Here is a 22,082-nt window from a genome sequence, read left to right as displayed (position 1 = left end):
TCTTACAGGGTATAGGACTTTAATAAATATTATGTTTTTTGAAGTATCAGTAGAATGGCTATAGTACAACCTAGCATTGTGGACATCAGTTCAACATCTTATATGAAGGGTAGTCATTTCAAACTTCACCTATTCACTCCTTAGATATAGGTCTGAGATAAAAAGGCACTCAGCCTATCTGTATGATAACTTACACTCTTTGAATCTTATCATCTTTAAGATTTATAATGCTACCACCAATAATAATATGTCATGATCCAGGGTCACAGAGAGTCAGGACTGGAATGAGGAATACAAACTAGGTCTCGTGACACCACAGATAAAGCAGTGAGAAACCTGAAGGTTTTGGTTTGTGAGGGTGTTCTATATTCGGCATATTTGTGCACAGCAGGTGACCTCAACTCCTTGAGGTTGATGAATTCAAACCTACTAGAGAACATCCCATTTTCTTGTCCACTGCAACCTTCATTATGCCCTGGAACATCCTACTTGTAATTGTGTGACTCCTGCTGCCTGCTGAACCTGGTGGCCACATCTTCCTGAGACACCAGTTGACCACTCCTCAAAATAACCTCCACAGCATCATATTGGCAGACCAGGAAGTTGCCTGTCCTCTCCCAGTTCTCAGAGGGTAACAGTAGACGTAAACCTTCCTCTTCCATGGTGCTACACTAAGCTTCAGAACTGATTACCCTTTATTTATTTTTATATATATGTATATATATATATATGTATATATATATTTACCCTTATTTATTTAGATATATTTTATTTATTTAGGTGTCTATACACCGAAAACAACACCTAGCCATGTGCTCTGGACATCCTTGCCATAAATTAAAAATACAAATATCAACTCCACCATAATTCAACATTGCTTCTAAATCATGTAATCCCCACTCAGCAAACCAGGCAAAATGAAAACTGCCCTCTCTCTTCAACAGTTCCCCTCCCTCACAATTCTTCCACTCCCCCCCCCCCCTTTTATTTTTTTCCCCCTCAAATGCTCAGTAAAAAATGAGCTCTTTCATGTGCCCTGCAAGCCATTCTATTCAAGCTATTTCAGATCAAGAGTGTGTTGGGAAGTTATCCAGCAGAGGCCACCAATACCTTGTCTTCACTAGTGTTCCCATCATTTCTTCTCTGCAGCTTAGCTACACCACTCTGCTTGGAGGAATTTGATGAAAAATACTTCAGTAGATGAGGTCTGATAGGAATTGTGCTTCCACTGGGACAGTGAAGCTCATCCTTGTTCCCTACGCAGGTCAGATCCTATAAGATGCATTCCAAGCCTGAATGTGTGTGAAAGAGCACACTAATATACTTTAAAAAGGATTCAATTAATTTCCTATAACTTCTTAAATAATCAGAAGTTTTACATCTAGTGAGTATAATTTGCCACCCCCTGTTGGGCAACATCAAAGCCCCTACTTAAATTTTTCACCTTCCTGGACTATTGAAGTGAGGAAGATTCTTACCTGCTCAGATCTTTCTAAAATCTTTCTGTGTGATGAAGAGTTGTTGCTCATTTGACTGTGGTAAATGTTTCAACTCCTTGCAATAAAGAATGATTTATTTCCTTTCCTTGTGCAGAACAAATGGGGTGGAAAAAATTACTGTTTTTTACTTCACTTGGACATGTGTATAGCACTAATTGCTTATCAGGATTTTGCAGATTGCAACAGATTGTTTATCAAATGGTATCTGAGTTTCATTGTAGTGTGGCAACTGAAGTAAGTTTACTCTCCAGTGAGTACTTCTTTTAATTAATTGCATTCTTTAGACAGAAAATTCATAACCATGCAATCTGAACTCAGTAGTTCCGTAAATTACAGGGGAAAGCTGGTTTAATCATAATCTTTGTAGTTCATATATATAATTAACCTTTTGAGGTATTGAGCTTCCCTAATCTAAATTTAATTCTTTCTGTTGAATTCAGTTATGTGATTTAAAAGAGACAGAGAAAGAGAGAGAGATTTTTCTTCCCCTTTATCACTTTATTTCTTATGGGTCTTTCTGGAGTTACACTCAGTTACTGTGCATTGTACTGAGTATTGCTGCCGAACAAGAGAACCACAACAGCAGACAACGATAATCTAGTCAGATGAGTGCTAGATCAGTGATGGAATTTCAGTCAAATTCCCTTTCTAGCTACTGTTGTCCTAGGCACAGCCTTTTCACAGAAAAAGTCATTAATTGATTCCCAAAACAGGCTTTTAAAATAGGGGCAAGTTGGCTAAATCAAGTAGGGGCCCCAAATGCTGGCTGGGATTTTTGTACCAAATCAAGAAGACAATTAAAAGGCTGCTCTTTCTTTTTCCTTACTTTTATTTATGTATGTTAGCAGGGTATTTATATGACATTATAAGATTTACAAAAATAAGAACATTGAGCAAGATTCCCTACTAGACATAGCTTCCAGGGTGCTACATTGATATATACCACCTGAGGATTTGGCTCCTTATTTTTACCCTCTTTTATAATGTATCTTATATCTGACGAAGGAGTCTTAAAATACATATGTAACTAATATATACTATCCGAAGCATATTAAAACCCAACCGTAAAGAAGAGAATCAAATTACTATTTCTAAAGTGTGCATTTTCAAAATATAGAACAGCATGTCATTTTATGTATTCAGTATGCATTTTAAATTCTCCCTATTCACAGATGGTGGCAGCAGAGGTAAAGGAGAACAATTCCCTTATGAACAAGAAATCAAGTTCTTTGCCAAAGTACAGTATATATTTGCTTATCCCTTTTCAATGCAGAAACTGCTTGTTAAAAACCACGTTTGTTCTTGTTATATTTGCGTTTCTCTACATTAAATGTGTATTGATGTTTATTGATGTATTGTTGACAAAAGCTACACAGCTTGAACATACTGTCACATGAAATACATCGATGAAAAGATTACATTTTTTCCTTCTTTAAATTCCCTTTATCTTCTTTCTTCACAGTATACAGTGTATCGTGCTCAGTATTCATAACCTCCGTACCTTTTCCCTGTCTTGGTTTAGCCCAGTTGTAAAGGAGAGTAGACTGTCTTTTTCTTTATGCAGTTAACGTGAACTGCAGTTGTTGGAGAAAACGCAGCGAGATATTTCCCAATGTCACCTTCCCTCTTTCTTTCCTTGTTTTAAAACTACCTTGACATCTGGTTGTGCCAAAAAGGATTTATCTTGTATAAATTAGGAAATTCTGCTTACACCTTTAGCACTCATAAGCTTGCCTGGTGTGTGCACATTCAAGGACCCTTTTCAGTCCGTTAATGAATAAGCAGACAGGTGTTTCAGTATTCACTGACCCTGATTCCCTAGCAGTAAATTATAGTCTTTGTGCTATAAAGTACTGTCACAAAATACATCACCATCTGCAATTTCATCCAGTGGGGAGCTCGCGTTGCTTTTTCCTTTTAAATTATGCTCAAAATAAAATGAGGTTTAGAATTTTCTCTATTCATTTTTTTGAATCCACACCTGAGTGATGAATCAGCAATAGGCACTGAACAGTAGGCTTTGATCAGGGGTTAAATTCCATTTGCAGGCATGGGAGGCTTTTGGGGAAGTGATGGGGGAAGATGTTTGTTGGAAAGAACAGTTAGTTTTGCTGGAGGCTGAGTTTTGTGAGGACCTGCTGGTAAGCTGACTGCTGTTTTGGTTAGTTTTTTTTTAAGCTGTGTCAAAGGCATCCAAAGTAGTAATAAATGTATTTTATTACAAATATAAATAAATAATCTTTCCCCTTCATATCCCTCCTAAAAATCCAGGGACAGAATTTCTGGAGTAAAGCAGAAATTCACTTTAGTGCATGTTTTTGGTTGACATTCTAAATGCTTGTTTAAAAAGAGAGGGAATTTAAAGAGAAAAAACACATTACATGTTATGAAACCCCTCCTGCCATGAAACTATGATGTGAAATGAATATCGTGATCCATAGCACAGGACGCCCTGAGCTGACTATGCCTGTTTTTCTCTGATGTATTTCAGGTTGTGCTCCCTTTAATCGATCAATATTTCAAAAACCATCGACTGTATTTCCTATCTGCAGCAAGCAGACCTCTCAGCAGTGGAGGACATGCCTCTAACAAGGAGAAAGAAATGGTGTCAAGGTAAAAATAAAGAAAGAAAGAACAGTAGCTGATGTGTAGGCTGGCTTTAGCTTAGTTAGGGGAGGTAAAGTAGCCTTATGGACACAGAAGCGATCTAATGTTTTTCATTTTCTTTCTTGTATTAAGATGATTCATTGTGTGAGGTGAGAAGGGAGAATTCACACAGTCAAAAGTATGTGTGTGTTTCAGACTGAATCCATTACTACTTTTAAAAAGCAGTGGTTGTTATTTAGGTGGGCAGAAATCTAAAGTTACCTTCACATACAGTACAGACAAGTACTAAGACACTGCAAAAAATATCAGTTCTCGCTTTGCAAGTACAGGCATACAAAAAGGGCTATTCATGCAAATATGTTCAAGAACAAAATTTAACCATAGCTGATTGTGAGAACATATTCTCACCCTGCTCTGAGAAGAGTAAAGATGTTGTATGTATAATCTCACCTTTTCTGGGGTCTGGCTTTCTGCTAAAATTAATTTAAACATATTAAACAAAATAATTGGTCAGATCCATATTTTGTTTGTTTTAACAACTTAAACTGTTGTCCATTTATTTTTATTCTTTAATGTTTTAGTGGGCAAGATTTCTTTTTAATTACATAATCTATTAAATATGATGGGATCTAAATTGGACTAATTAAACATTTACCAACAGACACTTCAATTAATCTGATTTCCTTACATTTTTTTCATCAAATTTTCAGTGATACCCTGAATAGCCCACTGACTGTATTTTACTTTGTAACATTTTGATGGTTATTTCCTTGTGGGTTTTCATATACAACGCTTTTATATTACTTAGCTTTGCTTTCAGTTTTTTGTTTCTTTAATTAGAAGATGTGCTTATTTAACCATGTTTAAGGATATGCACTTAAAATCTTTCTTTAGTACTCTGTCTCACATTCTGCTCCGAGAATTTCTGCGTGACATCATGTTGCTTTTTCCTGCTCATATATCAGCTGTTATTTTTCTTTCTTCTCCCTTTTTTTTCTTTCCCCCCTCTTCTCTTTATTTTTTTATTTTATTTTATTTTTTTTGTCTTTAGCCTGTTCTGCAAACTTGGAGTTCTTGTCAGGCATAGGATTTCACTGTTTGGTAAGGAGACCCTTGACAAATACTAGCATGGCCATCACTTGGTTTTCTTTGCCATTTTTGCATTGTGTTATGAGCTGCTTTGTTGCATGTTGCATGGCTGCATGGCTGAATGCATGGTGTTCATGGGCTACTAACGATCCTTTAGGCTGATAGATCACAGCAGTTTTTAGATGAAGAAAGAGCTTTTGTAATAAAAAAAAATGTGAGTGTATAAATCTGATTAAGAGGAGATCAATTCCCATGGTGGTTGTCCTACCAAGGAACAGAATTCAAACAAAATAATTTAAAAAGTATTTGTTGCTTTATACGTATTCAGTACTGGGCTGCTAATGTGGGAACAGATTAGCATTTGTACATATTAATCTCTGAAAGTCACAAAAGTAAAGTCTGTTGTGGGCTGACATGCTTAGCTGATATTTCGTGGAATTCTTCCATCCTCCCAAATGTGCTTCACTTTAAATCTGCATGTCTATCATGTTTCAGACATCACCTGACTATAAAAGGGTGGGGTGTGTTCTTAATTTCTGTCTTGTGAAAAATACTTAATTGTCTATTGTAGGCCCATGGTGTAATCATTCAGCCTTTTCTAATGTCCTGCTAATAGAAGGCTAGTTGAAAATCTGTTCCTATTTACATATCTTCTGTAATGGGAGCAGTGGGAACTTCAGCATCCATGATTATCCATTTGGATAATTATCTGGATGATTCCAGTTTGATTTAAAAAAAAAACAAAAAAACAAAAGCTCTAACCCAGTACCCATGTATTCCCTTCTCTTTGAATGGAAAATACTCCTTTGCTACAGCACTGTGATATTTCAAAAGCTTATAAACCATTCTTGTAATCAATAAACTGAGAAAAATGTATGGAAATTAGTTTGGTATCATGTTTTGAAATTTCAGACTTCTGGGATTAGCAAAGTGGATTCAGTTTGCCTATTAATTGTTTAGCAAGACTACGAGAGAAATGAAATTTACTTGCCCAAAATGTGGGAGATTGTTGCAGTTTTTTGTGGCATAATGTCAGTAAAGTGTTGTAAAGTATGTCACAGAAATGCTCTTCATTTATGATAGGTTGCTTTTCCACAAATGTTACAACCTCTACTGGTTTATTTTGGTGTCCACCATGTCAGTGATAGCATTATTTGATGGATCGTCCAGTTCAGGAATTGTATTATTTCTGACATTTTGGGGAAATATTTTCAGGAATAATCTTTCGTGGATTAATCTCTTGGATTATTTTTTTAGGATTGATGATGGACACACTGCAAAATCTGAGCCTATGTGACCTTCATATAAGGTCTGTGATGCTAAAAGGAGGACAGTTTGCACTCTACATCCCAGCGCAGCCAATCTCCATCCTTGGATTGTGTGGAGAGGGCTTTGCTGGATCCATGTGATAGAGGGAACAGGTGCCACAAAAGCAGATGAGACTCCACTACTGTGGGTGCATCTTCATTAGGAAAAATAGTTTGTTCTTAATCTGGGTTAGCTAATACATGGTAAATAACATGAAGTAAAATCCTCCTGAATATATAAGGCACTCTGTTGTTGTCATGGTTATTAGCAGGTTGAATTAAAGAATGGAGGAGCCTAGGGTTTTACCTTGAACTGCTAACTCATGTGAAAATTACAAACTGCTTTGTCTTCACTAGAATTTGTTAAATAACTTTAGTTAAAAACTAACGTTTTTTCCCTAGTGAAGACAAGACTTGGGTGGAAGACGCAGAGATTCAGATGAGGATGATTCCACATGCAGTTCTAGGAGATACAGTCAAGGCCTAGGAATTTACTTTGCTTCTTTTGTGTTTGGAATGTGTATTTGAAAGACCAAAAGAAGCTTACTTGTAGCCTCAGTACAGTGCTTGCTACTGGCTGAACATTAACTACATGTGCTGTATTGGTGTCCCTAAATCTCTGACAGCTAGAAGTTGGGACTGGATAGCAGGGATGGATCATTGGATAAATTATCCTGTTCTGTTCACTCCCTCTGAAGCATTTGGCACCAGGCTGCGTGCTCTGTCAGAAGACAGGATATTGGGCTAGATGGACCATTGGTCTGACCCCAGTATGACCATTCTTATGTTTTAATGAGTGTTGTGGGGTCTGGTATATAGATTAGCATATTGTGTTTAGTAAAAGGCAAGACATTTGTAAAAGCTGTGTAGCCTTAATTGTGTGTAGAGGGCCACACAAAATCAGAAGTTAAGCATGATGGCTTGCCAGACAGAATAGCCAGAAGTATATTAACCATACTCGATTACTGTGACCGGGTGTCTGAATGGGCCATACTCAGAGTGCCACATTCAGGGCAGACAGTCCCCCCAAAACTGGTGGTTTTAGTCTATAATTAGATTCACCAAACCAGTAACAAAAGAGCTTCTGTAGTATCACACTGATTAACAAGAAATCAAACACAGACCCCTTTAGGCATTCCAGCCCTTGTCTCCCATCTAGGCAAACAGGTTGAGTATAGTGATAGGTTACTGAAAACCCTATTCACCATACTTAAAAGTCTACCAATCCCAAAGGATCAGACTCTTACCCTCAGGTCAATATGTATTTCAGATCTTACCCAAATATCACATTGCCAGCCAATCCTTAGTAAACTAACTAAAGATGTATTAATAAAAGAAAAGAAGAGCGTTATTAAATGGCTAAGGAATCATATACCTACACATGATTTTCAGTGTTCCTTGATCAGGATCACAGCAGTGATGTTATATCTGCTGGCTTGCAAAAGTCTCTTTGGCATTATCCCAACAGGTCAGAATCCAAATGGCAACTTTGATGTAGCATCTGTTAGAGTCTTTCCATGCATTTTCCAGGATATTCCAAGTAACTACTTGGAAGATCTCAGTCCCACAGCTTCAAAATTCAGCAGACTAGAGATAAAAGGGTCAGGCCCGAGGTTTCTCTTTATAGCTGAAGCAAGTTTTTTAAGTGTTTTGAGCACAGCCTATAACTGAGAATTGATTTTTCTTTGTTTAGCATACACTGCTCCATCATTTTGAAGTTAGCATTCTATTTACTGGGCATACACAGGTAATTCAGTTACACTGATTAACATAAAGCGACTGCTGGTCACACATTATATCATGGATAGATAAGCTGAAGACAATATATGTAATATTGTTAATTTCACACAGTGTCTCACATCTTTGTTCTTAGGGTTGACTGTACACAGTTGCATACATAATATAAAGACAATGAAGACATGAAAGGGAATTAGCATTTACAAGCTAATTTGGTTACATTGTTAAACTTCTAACAGGATACAGATAAACACAAACTAATACACTTAGCATCTATCCTTGATTTCTATTACTACAAATGAATGGGTTAATGATTGCTGGTCTGGTACATCTCTTTGAAATTCACATAGAAGTGAATTTTCCTGATACAATTATAATGCCTCTTGTTAAATTGTTATGGGTCATACACAGATTGGCTGGTCTGCCAGTGTCACAATTACTAATATTTTTGTTAAGATTATTCTTCAGCATGAAATTATTATATGTTGATTATTGGATAACTGAGTTTTGACAATGGTAATTTACTCTGTGTTTGAGAGCTGTATCTGTGCACTCAGTAGAGTATATTTATGCACTTTCATTATTATTAATGGGTTGATTTTTCTGCTCAATTATTTTCAATGGAATGAGCCTTTGAAATGATATTTTCCCCATTTAAAAAGAAAATTTCTACGAATAGTTTAATCTACTTTTCAGTATTGTTTAACTCTGATATGAAATGGTTTCTCTTTATTTTCAATGCTAATGACATAGCCCAATTTTTTATTCTCACTATTGATGACAAAGTGACATACAGTCTGAAACAAAAGGTAGCCATGCAGTTCATCTAATAATAATGACCAGATTCGTCCCATTCACTTTCATGAACAAAGAGGACATTACTCAAGAGGAACTCTGTGTGGCGGAGGGCATGCTGTCTCTGACTGATTGTCCTCTCCTTTTCTTATGAACGAATACAAATCCTTCCATTAAAGCATCCTTTAGATGAGGATCCATTGGGATTTTGCAAGCAGGGCCTTAAGACTGAATTTAATCACCAACGACACTTCCTGAAGTATCTAGGATTTTTCCTCAAGGTCTCCCATCCAAGTGCTAATTAAACCCAATCCTTTTGCTTATGAGATTTGTTGTAATTGCAGTCCAGGGTTGTACAACCATTAAGATACCTAGTGATCATACTAGCTTCTATGATGATTTTAACCTAAAGGCCCATTGAACTTTTTTAAAGAAAATGTTTTTGCACTTGCAATTTCTATTGTTCTCTTTGGCAATTAGTTATGTACACAATTCCTTTAAGGTCTGCTGGTTCTACTTCGAGTAATTGCTCATATCCATTCCAATATAGGTGAGTGCGCGCCACTGTGCACTGGTTCCCGGAACATTTTTCCCCTTAGCAAGCCCTGTAGGGTCGGCTTAGGCGCCCCCTGGAGTGCTGTGCTCATTCTGTGGTATATGAAGCGCTGCTGGCCTTGCGGGCCCTCATTTCCTTCTTTCCGCTCGTGACGATTACTGGAACGTCTGCCTCTTGTTCTCTAGCAAGAAGCCTCCCCGTTTTGAACTCTATCTCGTTATTATCAAGTAGTTGTTAAGTATAGTTGTTAGTTGTTAAATATTGTAGTTAGCGTTAGATTAGATAAGAAGCTCTTAGGGGCTTAGGGTTGGGCCATGCCTGGCACAACTGGGTTTAAGTCCTGCGCTGCTTGCGGCAAATCCTTTCCAGTGAGCGATCCTCATGACCGCTGCCTCCGCTGTCTGGGAGAGCAGCATAGAAAGGATAAGTTCAGGATCTGCAAGGCCTTCAGGCCGCATATGCAAAAAGAACGAGACGCGCGCTTGAAGGCTATCCTGATGGAGTCCAAGCTCCGCCCGGACTCTGAACCGGCACATTCTCCCATGGCACCAAATGTCTCCATGGCGCGGAGCGCTCCATCAGCACCGGTGTCGACCTGTCGTCAGTCTCCGGTGCCGAAGAGGAAGAAGCGCCAGGACACCGAGCGCCAGGACTGCCCCGCACCGCCTGTGCGGTCTGGGGGGAGTCAGGAGATATACCAGCCACAGGCTGTTGAGTTTACTCCGGCATCTGTATCTCTACTCAGGGAGCTTCCCCCAACTCCTGGGGATGGGGGAGCGCCCATGCAAGGGCCGTCGACGCCGGAGGCGTTCCATGCAGCACGCGCCCTTATGGATATGCCCACGCCTCTGTCCCCCCCTCGGCCGAGGGTGCAGGGACTGGCGTCTCGGGGTAAACCCGCGCTGGGTGGTCCCGGTGGGTGGTCAAGACCACAGTCCAAGTCTCCCCCCAGACAGTCAGAGAGGGTAGAGCGTGTGGGTTCCCTTCACAGCTTCGACTCCAGGTCGTCGAGCTCCTCCATACCACGGCACCAAGGACGGTCCAGGGCACTGGAGGGTTCGCGCTCAAGGTGATGCCGCTACAGTTCCGCCTCGTGCGAGGTGCGCAGCTCCCGCACCCCACTGAGTCCCTCGCCACAGCACCGGTCTCAATCCCTGGACCACAGTCCGGCATGGATCCCTATGCCAGAGGAAACGGCACCGACATCGACAAGATATACACGGCACCGGTCCCAATCCCCGGACCATAGTCCGGCGCGGATCCCGGTGCCAAAAGACTCGGCACTGGCGGCACAGACATCGGCACCATGCCGCTGCTCGCGCTTCTCAGAGTCAGACTCGGCACCGCGGAGGCACGGCCAGTACCACTCCCAGTCCCCAAAGGCGCTGAGGCGGAGGTTGTACTCTAGCTCGTCAAGCCGCACATCTCCCCGCTGGCACCATACACGATGGCACCGGCGCTCCTCGTCGAAGGCAAACAGGAGCCACAGACAGTGCCGGCACCGCTCCAGCAGCTTGGGGTCCCACACACACCATCCGGACGCACTGCAGCCGGCACCGATGCCGGCACCAGGATGGCCACAGGGACCGTGGCAGTGGCCATACTGGAGGCCGTGGGGGGCGCATGTGGGACAGGTCACCATCTCTGTCCCGTCATCAGTGGCTCAACCGGCACCCCTGCCCCCCACCCCCCGAGCCAGCCAGCCAAGGGCCATTCCTCAGAGAAGGAATCGGCCCCTGAGGAGGGACCCTTTACTGGGCCCCTCCCACAATTATCCTCCTCCTCCCTGACGAGGCGACCACCAGGGACCATAGGGTGCCCTTGCCAGATTTTAAAGCTCACCAGGAGCTCCTAAAGAGGGTGACTAGCAACCTCAATCTGGAACTAAAGAAACTCTCCGAGTTGGAGGACCCCCTCTTTGGGGTGGCTGGGTCATCAGGGTCTGCCTGTACACGAGAGAGTCCTGAAGCTGGCTAAGGCTCTCTGGCAAACACCTGCCTTGGTTGCCCCCACATCCATGGGCGCTGAAAAAAAGTACTATGTCTCATTGGAGGGGTTTGAGTTCCTGTACACCCACCCAGCCCCCGAGACCCTAGTGGTGGACGCGGCCAAACAGCAGGACAGACAGGGCGGCCCGGGCAACATGCCCAAGAATAAAGACAATAAAAAACTGGACCTGTTCGGCCACAAGCTCTATTCGACAGGGGCCCTCCAGCTGAGGATCGCCAACCACCAGGCACTCCTCGGCCACTATAGCCTGAACCACTGGACCTCCATGCAGAGGTTTGCAGAGGGGCTGTCACAGGACCAGGCAACTGACTTTACAACGGTCCTAGAGGAGGGTGCCGCTGTGGCAAGGGTGGCCTTACAGACTGCCAGCGACGTCGCGGACACTGCTAGCAGAGCCATGGCTTCGGCTATTGCCATGCGGAGGTGTTCGTGGCTGCAGTCCTCTGGGTTATCACAGGAAGTTCAACAGTCTATCCAGGACCTGCCCTTTGATGGGGCAGGCCCCTTTTTGGATAAGACTGATGAGAAATTGCATGCCCTGAAGGACTCTAGGGCCACCCTCAGATCCTTGGGGCTGTACACACCGCAGGCCTCAAGGCACCAGTCTCAGCCACAGCCTCAGCGCCAGACCCAGCCGCCCCCCCCCCAGCCGCCGCCCAGGCCTTCCCAGCCCCGGAGGGGCTGCGACAGATACAGGGGCTTTGACCGCCATGACCGGTCGGGGTCATCTGCGGCCTCCCAACAGGGTCCAGCCAAGGGGCCCAACAACAATAAGCGACAGTTTTGATGGTGCGCCCGAGGGTTACACCAATACCCTTCACCTGAATCCACCCAGGCCCGACTACACTGAGTGGCAAAGGATTACATTAGATCATTAAGTCCTCGGTGTAGTTCTCAGGGGCTACGCCCTTCAGCTTACAGCCTTCCCTCCGGAATCCTCTCCACCCCATCCCTCTTCAGGGACCCCTCTCACGAGCAACTCCTGTTGCAGAAGGTGAATTCCCTCCTCCTCCTCGGGGCTGTGGAAACAGTCCCTCCACAGGAAATAGGGAGGGGATTCTACTCAAGGTATTTCCTCATCCCCAAGGCAAAGGGGGGCCTGAGACCCATATTAGATCTTCGCCGTCTGAACAAGTTCATCAGACGTCTCAGGTTCCGTATGGTTTCCCTGGCCTTCATCATTCCCGCACTGGATCCAGGGGACTGATACACCGCCCTCGACCTAAAGGAAGGATGCGTATTTTCATATTTCCATCCTTCCCAGAAACAGGCACTTCCTTCAATTTATGGTAGCTGGCTGCCACTACCAATACTCGGCCCTGCCCTTTGGCCTCTCATCTGCCCCCAGGGTTTTCACAAAATGTAGGGCAGTAGTGGCGGCCCACCTACGCCTCAGAGGGGTCCAGATCTTCCCCTACCTGGACGACTGGCTGATCCGGGGCAAGTCCAGGGCCCATGTGAGGAACAGCCTGGAGCTCACCTGCGCGATGTGCACCAGACTGGGACTGCCCGTCAACGAGCAGAAGTCCACCGTCATCCCGGTGCAGCGCATAGACTTCATCGGGGCCACCCTGGATGCCACTCAGGCCAGAGCCTTCCTCCCACAGCCTCGCTTCGAGGTAATAGCCACCATAATCGACTATCTCCACAGGTCCCCCACGACGACAGTCAGACACTGCCTGCAGCTGTTGGGACACATGGCGGCCTGTATGTATGTGGTGAGGCTGGCTCGCCTCAAGCTCAGGCCTCTCCAGGTGTGATTAGCCTGAGCGTATGCACCAGCCAAGCACTCCTTGAACAGGGTGGTCACGGTTCCCACACAGGTCCTGATCTCCCTGAACTGGTGGAGGACTCCCTGGGAAGTACTGAGGGGGGTTCCATTTTGAGACTTGGTCCCATCGGTCACCCTCATCATGCGAAGGTACCGCTTCCAGGAGCTATTTCAGTGCACTCAACCAGAGCCTAGACCTCGTCGGCGGCCTTCATGGAAAGAGTGCCCCTGCAGGACATCTGCAAGGCAGCGACCTGGTTGGCGGTTCACGCCTTCATGTCCCACCACGCCATCGTGCAGCAGGCGAGAGAGGACATGGGCTTCGGCAGGGCCGTACTGATGAGAGCAGCTCGCCGATGACTCCTACCCACCTCCAAGGTATGGTTATTTAATCACCTATATTGGAATGGATATGAGCAATCACTCGAAGTAGAAAACAGGGTTACTTACCAGTAACTGTTGTTCTTCGAGATGTGTTGCTCATGTCCATTCCACAACCCACCCTCCGTCCCCGCTGACGGAGTCACCAGAAAGAAGGGACTGAGAGCCTGAAGGGCCGGCGTCGCCTCATATACCGCGGCATGAGCACGGCACTCCAGGGGGCGCCTAAGCTGACCCTATGGGGCTTGCCGAGGGGAAAAACGTTCCGGGAACCAGTGCATGGTGGCGCGCACTAACCTATAGTGGAATGGATATTAGCAACACATCTCGAAGAACAACAGTTACTGGTAAGTAACCCTGTTTTTTTAGCTATGATTTGTTCCCTATTGTTTTAAAGGGTTTTTTTTCTGAAAGATCCCACCTTTTTGTTACGTCAGAATTTTACATACTGACTGTCCATTTTTATCATCATATTATGTTTTGTATTTAGATTTCAATTTTTTTTAAAAAAATCAACCAGATTTCTCTTCTTTTTTTAAAAATGAATGTATTATAATATGGCCAAAATAAATTAACAGAGATTGTGGGTGGTGTTGATACTGCACACTTTGTGATCAGTGAGGATACCAGTGAGACACGATACGCCCGATCTGTAGATCATTAACGTTTAATATGCAAGGTTTTCTATAAATATACTAGTTAAATACAAAGCCTAGAATTAACTACAATATATCATACTCACTAACCCTGGAGAGATAAGCAGTTACTCAGAAGGCTGTATACAGGAATGGCTTTCTTCAGGGGCCCCGCCAGGAAGTCAGTGGATCCTCTGGTCCAATGGGCAGCACCTCCCGCGGAGTCAGATGTTGATGGAGTGCGCCCCTTTGTCTAAGTGGTTACTTCTTATACCCTTCCATAAACCACCTTCACCTAATTATCTTTCTCTCATTATCATGTATGCTAATTACCTACACTGGGTTTTTACCCTTAACTACATTCCATTCTCGCCATGATAATTAGGGTCGTCAAAACAACATCTGGTGATAGGAGGGGCGGAGTAAAAGTATGCCCCTTGGCAATGAAATAGTGTACCCCCAGACGTTCAAGGCTAACTTGTTGTTCCCATCACCGTTATCTATGTGCAGCTGCAAGCATACGTATCTGTATTTTGTCTTATGTGCTCTGGTATGCAGAAACTGAGACATCTATAAGGTTACTCAGTATTTTTGTTCATCTCTTCCAACGGGAAGATGTCATACTACAGGGGTCAGAATAGCCAAGCAAGCAACTAAAGCTATTCTAGGCCTGTAGGACAGTGGTCAAGCAACTCAAATTGTACTGGGCCTCCAACAGGTGGGCTTTTCAGTTACTCCTGCTATGACTTTGAACCTGTTTGTTGAGTAGTAGCATGATGGGAAAGAGAATTTCCCCACAAGTTAAAATTTTGCAGCTATGCTTGTTTTATACTGGAAAGGCTATGTTATGGAACAGAAGAGTGTGCTCTGCATTAGGGTCTAGTGCTGTGGTCTGGCTACAGGTCTGTTTGGAGAGATCTGCCACAGTTGTGTTACTGCCGTAGAACATTTTCTAGCATCAGTAGAATTCACTTAATTAGAAACTCCTAATTTCAGGTATTTAAAACTCAGTTTAAAAAAAATCATGGCCATCTGAAATTTGACACATAGTCTCAGCCTGGAAGCAAAATAGTTTCCCCAAATTTTGAAATAAAAAAGATTGGTCTGGTCATTATTAATTTAGTGCATATATACGTAAATTGAAAGCGAGGCCACCCCAGTTGTTCTTTGTGCTTTTGTGCCTGGAAAACATAGTGGAAACAAATGAATGTTCTAAGTCCAAAGAAGTACAAAGCCTCAAATTCTCACTGTCCCTGTTCCTGTGTTTGAGAAGCAAATAGTGCTGTGTACATGATGGGCCAAATTCACTCATATGAGGAAGAGCATAATTTTCTTGCCGTATCTAGGGCAGACAATCCAGGAGGAAAGGAGCATACATGCTAATCCACAAAATTCTCTAATTTATAATGGGTCTCCTAATCACTGGCAGTAGCTTCACTGTAACCTTTGAGTGTAATAAGGACTGAGGTATTTTTAGTAGTTTTTTCCAAACTAGGTCTAAACCCAATTTCTCTGTGATGTTCAAAAATGTTTAGTTAGCTCTTTACAATATTAACAATTCGGTTTTCCTTGGCTACATTCAGAATCAGAACCAGAGCTTTGACAATACATCATGAAAGTTTCTTCTCACAATGTTTCCAGTCAAAACAAAATAAGGAAGTACTGGAAACCTCATGATGGACTCAGTCTTCTGAAATTTCTAGTCACGTTTCCAGACAAAAGAGGTTCAGATAAGCATCTGAACTTCGGATGAGTTACCAAATGTGTGAGCTATTTGAAGTTAACATGCCTGATGAGGCACCAGGAATGGCCCATGGGGGCTGGGGCAAAGGGGAGGAATTCTCAAGTTGTTTGAGTGTTAAGGCTAGCAGTTTATCTGCTGGGGGAGAGTTGAAGACCCAGGAAGGAAAGGTTCCTAAGCCTGCGTCTGTTGGGGGTAATGACTTGCCCATGGGGGAAGCTACCCCGGTCTCCAAAGGTTTGTCTGGGAACAGCCATGTGGGCTGGGACAGAAAGAGGGAGAACTGGACAGCTGAAGCTGCACAGCAGGACAGATGTGGAATTGGTCCCTTGGAAGAAGGGGGTGGGGTAGGCAGGCAAACTCTCACCTCTGAATGCTTTGGATGTATTGTGTAGTCTCTTAGTGGACTCAGGTACATCTGGTGCTATGTGGAGTCAGAGACTGGCAGTGAAAAAACATCAGAACCCTGTTTGTGAAAGGCTAGTGAAAATGGTTGATGTCTCTTTAAAACCAAGTCCAGACTTGAATCAGACAACAGTTAAGACTTTGGAAACTGGTGAACTAGCTAGCCTGTGAGGGGGTAATGCAAATTACCTGCCTGGCAGGGGGGAGAAAGATCTACCGGTAGCTGTTAGCAAGGAGAACTTGTCTCAGGTGTGGCCAGCTGAAGGTGGGTTGAATGTTCCTGGAACGGCTCTGAATTTGAGTGAAAGTCAGAATGAGTTTGTCAGGGCTCAATGAAAAAATGTTTCTTTAGAGGGGACCAGAGTGGGGGCCCAAAGCCTAGCCCCAGCAGGGGGAGCAGGCAGATTTTTCATGCATGAGGGCTTGCTGTACAAAGAATTCCCTCCAGGGGAAAAGCAGCCTCATGGAAAAAACAGCCATCAACTTGTAGTGCCTGAGGGATGTGAAATTGAGCTGTTAAAGTTGGCTCACAATAATCCCTTTGCAGGACATCTGGGCATAGGAAAACTGTGTGACAGGCTGAAGCCAAACTTCTATTGGCCTTACCTATCTGACACAGTGAGGGGTTATTGCAGAAGCTGTGATTTGTGTCAGAAGCACAAGAGTTTGAAGGGTCCTAGGAAGGTACCTCTGCAGCCTTTGTCCATTATTGGGGAGTTGTTTGCCAGAGTGTCTGTGGATATTGGGGGGCCACTCCCTAAACCTTCCAGAAATGGGAAGGAGTATATTCTGGTGTGGGTGGATTTTGCCACCAGATGCACTGAGGCTGTGGCTTTATCTGATGTTAAGGCTGAGATAGTGGCCTCAGCTCTGTTTACCATTTTTAGTGGGGTGGAGTTTCCCAAGGGAATCTTGTCAGACTGGGGTGCCAATTGTATGTCAGTTGTGTTTTGAGCAGCTATGGGAAAGGTGTGAAATAAGTCATCTGAAAGCTGCCCCTTATCATACAGAGACCAATGGCTTGGTAGAAAGATTTAAAGGGACATTGAAGACTATGCTAAAGATGTATGTGAACAGATGCTAGAATGACTGGGATGTCTTGTTACCTTATCTGCTGTATGCATACAGAAGTGTACAAGAGTCTACAGAGTTTGCTCCTTTTAAGCTGCTTTATGGGAAGCAGGTCAGGGGACCCCTGGATCTGATTTGTAATTCCTGGGAGGGTAATGTAGTGGTGACAGAACAACCAGTGGGGGAGCATGTGTCGCAGTTCAGAGAAAGCTTGCAAAATCACATAAGGGGAGCATAGTTTATGCACCAAAAACCCACTATTGAGCTAACTGAACCCTTACAACTGTTTGTAAAAAATTGAACAACATTGTTACCTCCATAGTGAACTTTACAAAGAAAAAGTCTGTTTTAACTGAACGTGATTTTGCTGTTAACATTTATGCCAATGTTAAGTCTTGTAATTTGTTGTTAATGCCAGAAACTGTAAAAAATGTAACACGTGCCTGATATTTTGTAAAACACTTGAAGCATGTTAAAAACTCAAGAGGGAACATTTCTGTGATGCATTCAGTGGGGTCTGGGGACACCCCTTTCTGCATCCCTTTTGTGTGGGGGGTGTCACACTGTCTGAATAAGGGGGGCTTTGAGGTGTATTCAGGAGCTCTGATTACTCCTTTCTACACCAGTCTCATGTTGGGGGACTGTGACCCATCCTGTACCCAGGGCAGCCACCTGATAATGCCAAGGTCAGGGCAGACTGTAAAAAGAGAGCAGATTCTCCCAGCACTGGTGAGTGACACTGAAGTCAGGCTTCCCAACCAGTCACAAGCTGCGCTTCTGATTCCCCACAAAAGCCAGTATACAAATACACACAGCCCCCTTTACTGCATTTCAGCTTCTGGCTCCCAAATCAGCACTAGGTCCAGTAAAGAGACCAATTATTTAAACTTTATGCTCTTTACTAAAAAGGTTCCCTCTGACCCCAAGGCGTCAGCCACAGTACCAGATCAATATAAATTTGGATCTTATCTAAAATACCATGCTGCCAGCCAATCCTTTAGTAACTAAAACTAGAGGTTTATTGTAAAAAGAAAGAAAGAAACCATGAGAGAAATGTTAAAGGATTAGAACATTCAGATACATACAAATGATTGAAAGTCCATATACATCAGGTTTCTAGAAGAATTGTGGAGTTGCAGGCTTGTACAGTTCCTCTGGTATACATCCAGTAACTGGATGGGCCTCAGTCCTTTGTTACACAGCTTCAGTTGCAGATGACTTGATTCAGAGGTAGATAGGTGTTTGAAGCTGTGTCCCGACTGAAAGACTGGTGACTGAAAACGAAATGGATTCCCAAGGCCTCTGCCTTATATACCCTCTGGCCTTGGCCATGCGGTTTGTAGGGTTTTACAGGAACTAAAATGGAGTCCAGAGCCACATGGGCCATTCCTGGTGCCTCATCAGGCATGCTGCTCGTGGAATTTTACAGGAACCAAAATGGAATTCAGAGTCACAAGGGCAGGTCCTGGTGCCTCATCATGTGTATCTCTGGCTTCTCCCCCTGGGCTCCTTGCACCTGGGGATATCTTAATGGGCCATTAAGCAGGCTATTGTTCTGCATCCATCCTGTCTGTCGTTACTCAGACAGCACAATTTAAAATACAGATATATCAAATATATCTATAACTTCCATTTCACATATCACCCATAAACATAAACATCATCATCTTACTTAGCACATTATAGCCTTTCTAACAGTACCTGGCATGGCATATCCCACATGAATTAATATGGTTTTGACATATTGATGTCAAACAATATAACAAATGGTCTCCCCCCCCTCCCCGCATCTACCCAGCATGACAGGTGGGAACAGTGGCAGTTCTAGTGTAGACAGATCATCAGTGTTCTAACTACTGTGTTGTCTAAACATGTTTAATACATTTTGGCAGAGGTTTCCAAATGGATTGTGGTTATATTACAATAACTAAATGAAGAGTAACGAATTAAGGTTGCGTTTTCTGATTTAGGCCTAGTCCCATAAAGACTTATGCATGTGAATGGCCCCACTGAAGCTAAGTTACTCATGTTAATAACGTCTATCAGGATCAGGACCCTAATTTGGAATTTTGGGGTTTTTTAAACTTTGTTTAGCGTCTCAATCTTTTAATATTACTTCAGTATCAGTCTTATATGCCCCAGTGGAGTTTTATCCTAATTTTGCTATCAAAAAGAAAGCATACACATATGAGGGTTGGCTAGTTTTCAGCATCTCTAGACTACTTGCTAGCTCTACCCTCCTAACCTTCAATATAGAAACTGGCATGACTCCTGCTGTGAATGTAAATAAGAGACTGTATCAACCAATTCCTGCTGTGAGATTACGAGTAATGTAAAGAAACCCTCCCAAATGCCACAGTTGTTTCTACTTCTGTAGAGTCTGTCTTTTTAAAATTTCTATTTCATGGAAAAAAAATATTTTTCATTGTATCTGCATTTGAAATTAACTGGCATTGATAAAATGTCATGCACCAGATGTTGATGCCAATGTTTCCTGTAACCTGTGTTAAAACATATTGCTATTGGAGTGTTTGTTACTGAAGATCAAGTAATTTTAGAAGGATGGAAAGGAAAGAGATCTTGAATTCTGTCTTTGTAAACAGGTGGGGGAATTAACTCTAAAACAATGAAATAATTTACATGGATCATATGTGTGTGGCCAGATTCTGCCCTGTGTGTTAACTAGAGAGACTACTTATTTCAGTGGATGGCATCCATTTATCTCAATGTTTGAATATGTGTTTTATACTTCATCATTAGAAAGTTTATTATAAAGCGTTAGATGGAGAACTGCAAGAATTGTTCAAAGTATTTGTGTTGCTTTCAGGATGACAGATCAGTGATTTCAAATATCCAATAGTAGATCACTTCAGCTTAGCTGGCATGTTGAGGGTGTAACATCTTTGACATCTTATATGAATGCTTGTCTCTTGTTTCAATGAGACAACACCAAACTGAGAGTATTAGATAACTTTTATTATCTGAGAGAGAGAAAATAAATGCTCAGATAAACTTGTATCAATTAAAATGAAATTTGCAACAATTTAAATGAAATACACATAGTACACTGCAGCTCTGATTAACATCATATCTAAATGCTTCATGAGTGCCTCAGCTGTGTGACGGAGAGATGCTTTATTGTCTCTAGTACCTGCATCTGTGTAAACAAGGTTAATACAACAAATTGTATGTTTTTAAATTGACTGTTAAAATCATGCAGAAGTTGAATTGTGCCTCTGCTTTGTCATTTACTGCTTCTTTGAAAATGACAAATGTTAACAAAAATAGAACTGCTTTAATGCAAACTCAGTTTAATTGTTGTGTTGTTTTGCTTCCTGTTTAGGGAATGATGCATCGTCAATAGTCAACTGTCTTCATATACTTGGCCAGACTTTGGATGCAAGGTAATCCTGAATATGTTTTCTAAAGTATAAACAAAATCACTTAAAACTGAATAGCACATGTACAGTAGGATTTAGGGGGGCTGATTATCTGTATATGACCACAGAATTTCTAATATAAAAAAGACTTGCTCTGCTGAAAAAGTTCCTATACTGAATTTTTCAAAATCTGTCAATGATGGTGGGGTAGGCATTTTGGGTTGCAGCTTCAAAAAGCCATAAGATTCCTATTTTGATGATTAAGCAGGTTTTCTTATTCCTTGTTTTTTATGAAGCATTTAAGCCCTTTCCTCACAAAGCCTTGTCAATGTAAAATGAATTGAAATCCCTTATGGCCTGCAGAGTGACACTGTGACATTGCATTTCAATTGGAGCTACTTCCTTGAGTCGCTTTCTTTAAGGAAAGAAGATTATACCCAATGGGGAGGTTTTCCTAAGATCTTGCATGTCTATTTTACATAAGTCAGGGCTAGCCTTTGTTTCATGTTTCTCTAATAGAATATGATCTTTCATTCTTTTATATGTATTGCACAGGACTGTGATGAAGACTGGTCTGGAGTCTGTTAAAATGGCTTTGAGAGCATTTCTGGATAATGCCGCAGAAGATCTGGAGAAGACCATGGAAAATCTTAAGCAAGGCCAATTTACGCACACGAGAAATCAACCAAAGGGAGTGACACAAATTATTAACTACACCACAGTGGCTCTCCTGCCTGTGCTCTCTTCATTATTTGAACACATTGGACAGCATCAGTTTGGGGAAGATATAATATGTATGTATTATTTAGAAATGCCAGGCAGCTAATGTATCTTTATTGTTGTGTATTGAGGATTATTACAGTTTGGCTTCTAATATATGGGGACAAATCCTGACAACACATTGCAAAATTTTCACTGATTTAAATGAGAATTTGTTTTAATCTTCAAATAAGGTCTGCAGGTTTTATCCCATTGTGTAAAACTATGGGAGGGAGTGTGATTTTGTGGTTAGATGATAGGATTAGAAATATGGATTATATTTCTGGCTCTGTCATAGACGTGGTACGTTATCTTGCATAAATCACTTAATCTCTCTCT

The 22,082-nt window shown here is 42.4% G+C and overlaps 1 protein-coding gene across 16 annotated transcripts in view; it reads left to right on the top strand.

The window, feature by feature from the left end:
- Window positions 1-22,082, top strand: part of RYR2 (ryanodine receptor 2) — a 646,139-nt gene that overhangs the window by 473,453 nt on the left and 150,604 nt on the right. For all 16 annotated transcript variants that reach the window (XM_067535799.1, XM_067535792.1, XM_067535786.1 and 13 more), the window contains 5 exons: window positions 2,672-2,736; window positions 3,991-4,112; window positions 5,158-5,207; window positions 20,948-21,008; window positions 21,540-21,778. In XM_067535799.1, the coding sequence (XP_067391900.1) occupies window positions 2,672-2,736; window positions 3,991-4,112; window positions 5,158-5,207; window positions 20,948-21,008; window positions 21,540-21,778 (537 nt within the window). The remainder of the gene's footprint in view (window positions 1-2,671; window positions 2,737-3,990; window positions 4,113-5,157; window positions 5,208-20,947; window positions 21,009-21,539; window positions 21,779-22,082) is intronic.

This window comes from Emydura macquarii, unplaced genomic scaffold, assembly GCF_026122565.2.
Source record: "Emydura macquarii macquarii isolate MOO-44397 ecotype Brisbane River unplaced genomic scaffold, CSIRO-AGI_Emac_v2 contig_3517, whole genome shotgun sequence".
NCBI lineage: Eukaryota > Metazoa > Chordata > Testudines > Chelidae > Emydura > Emydura macquarii.
This window is presented reverse-complemented; position numbering and strand designations above follow the sequence as displayed.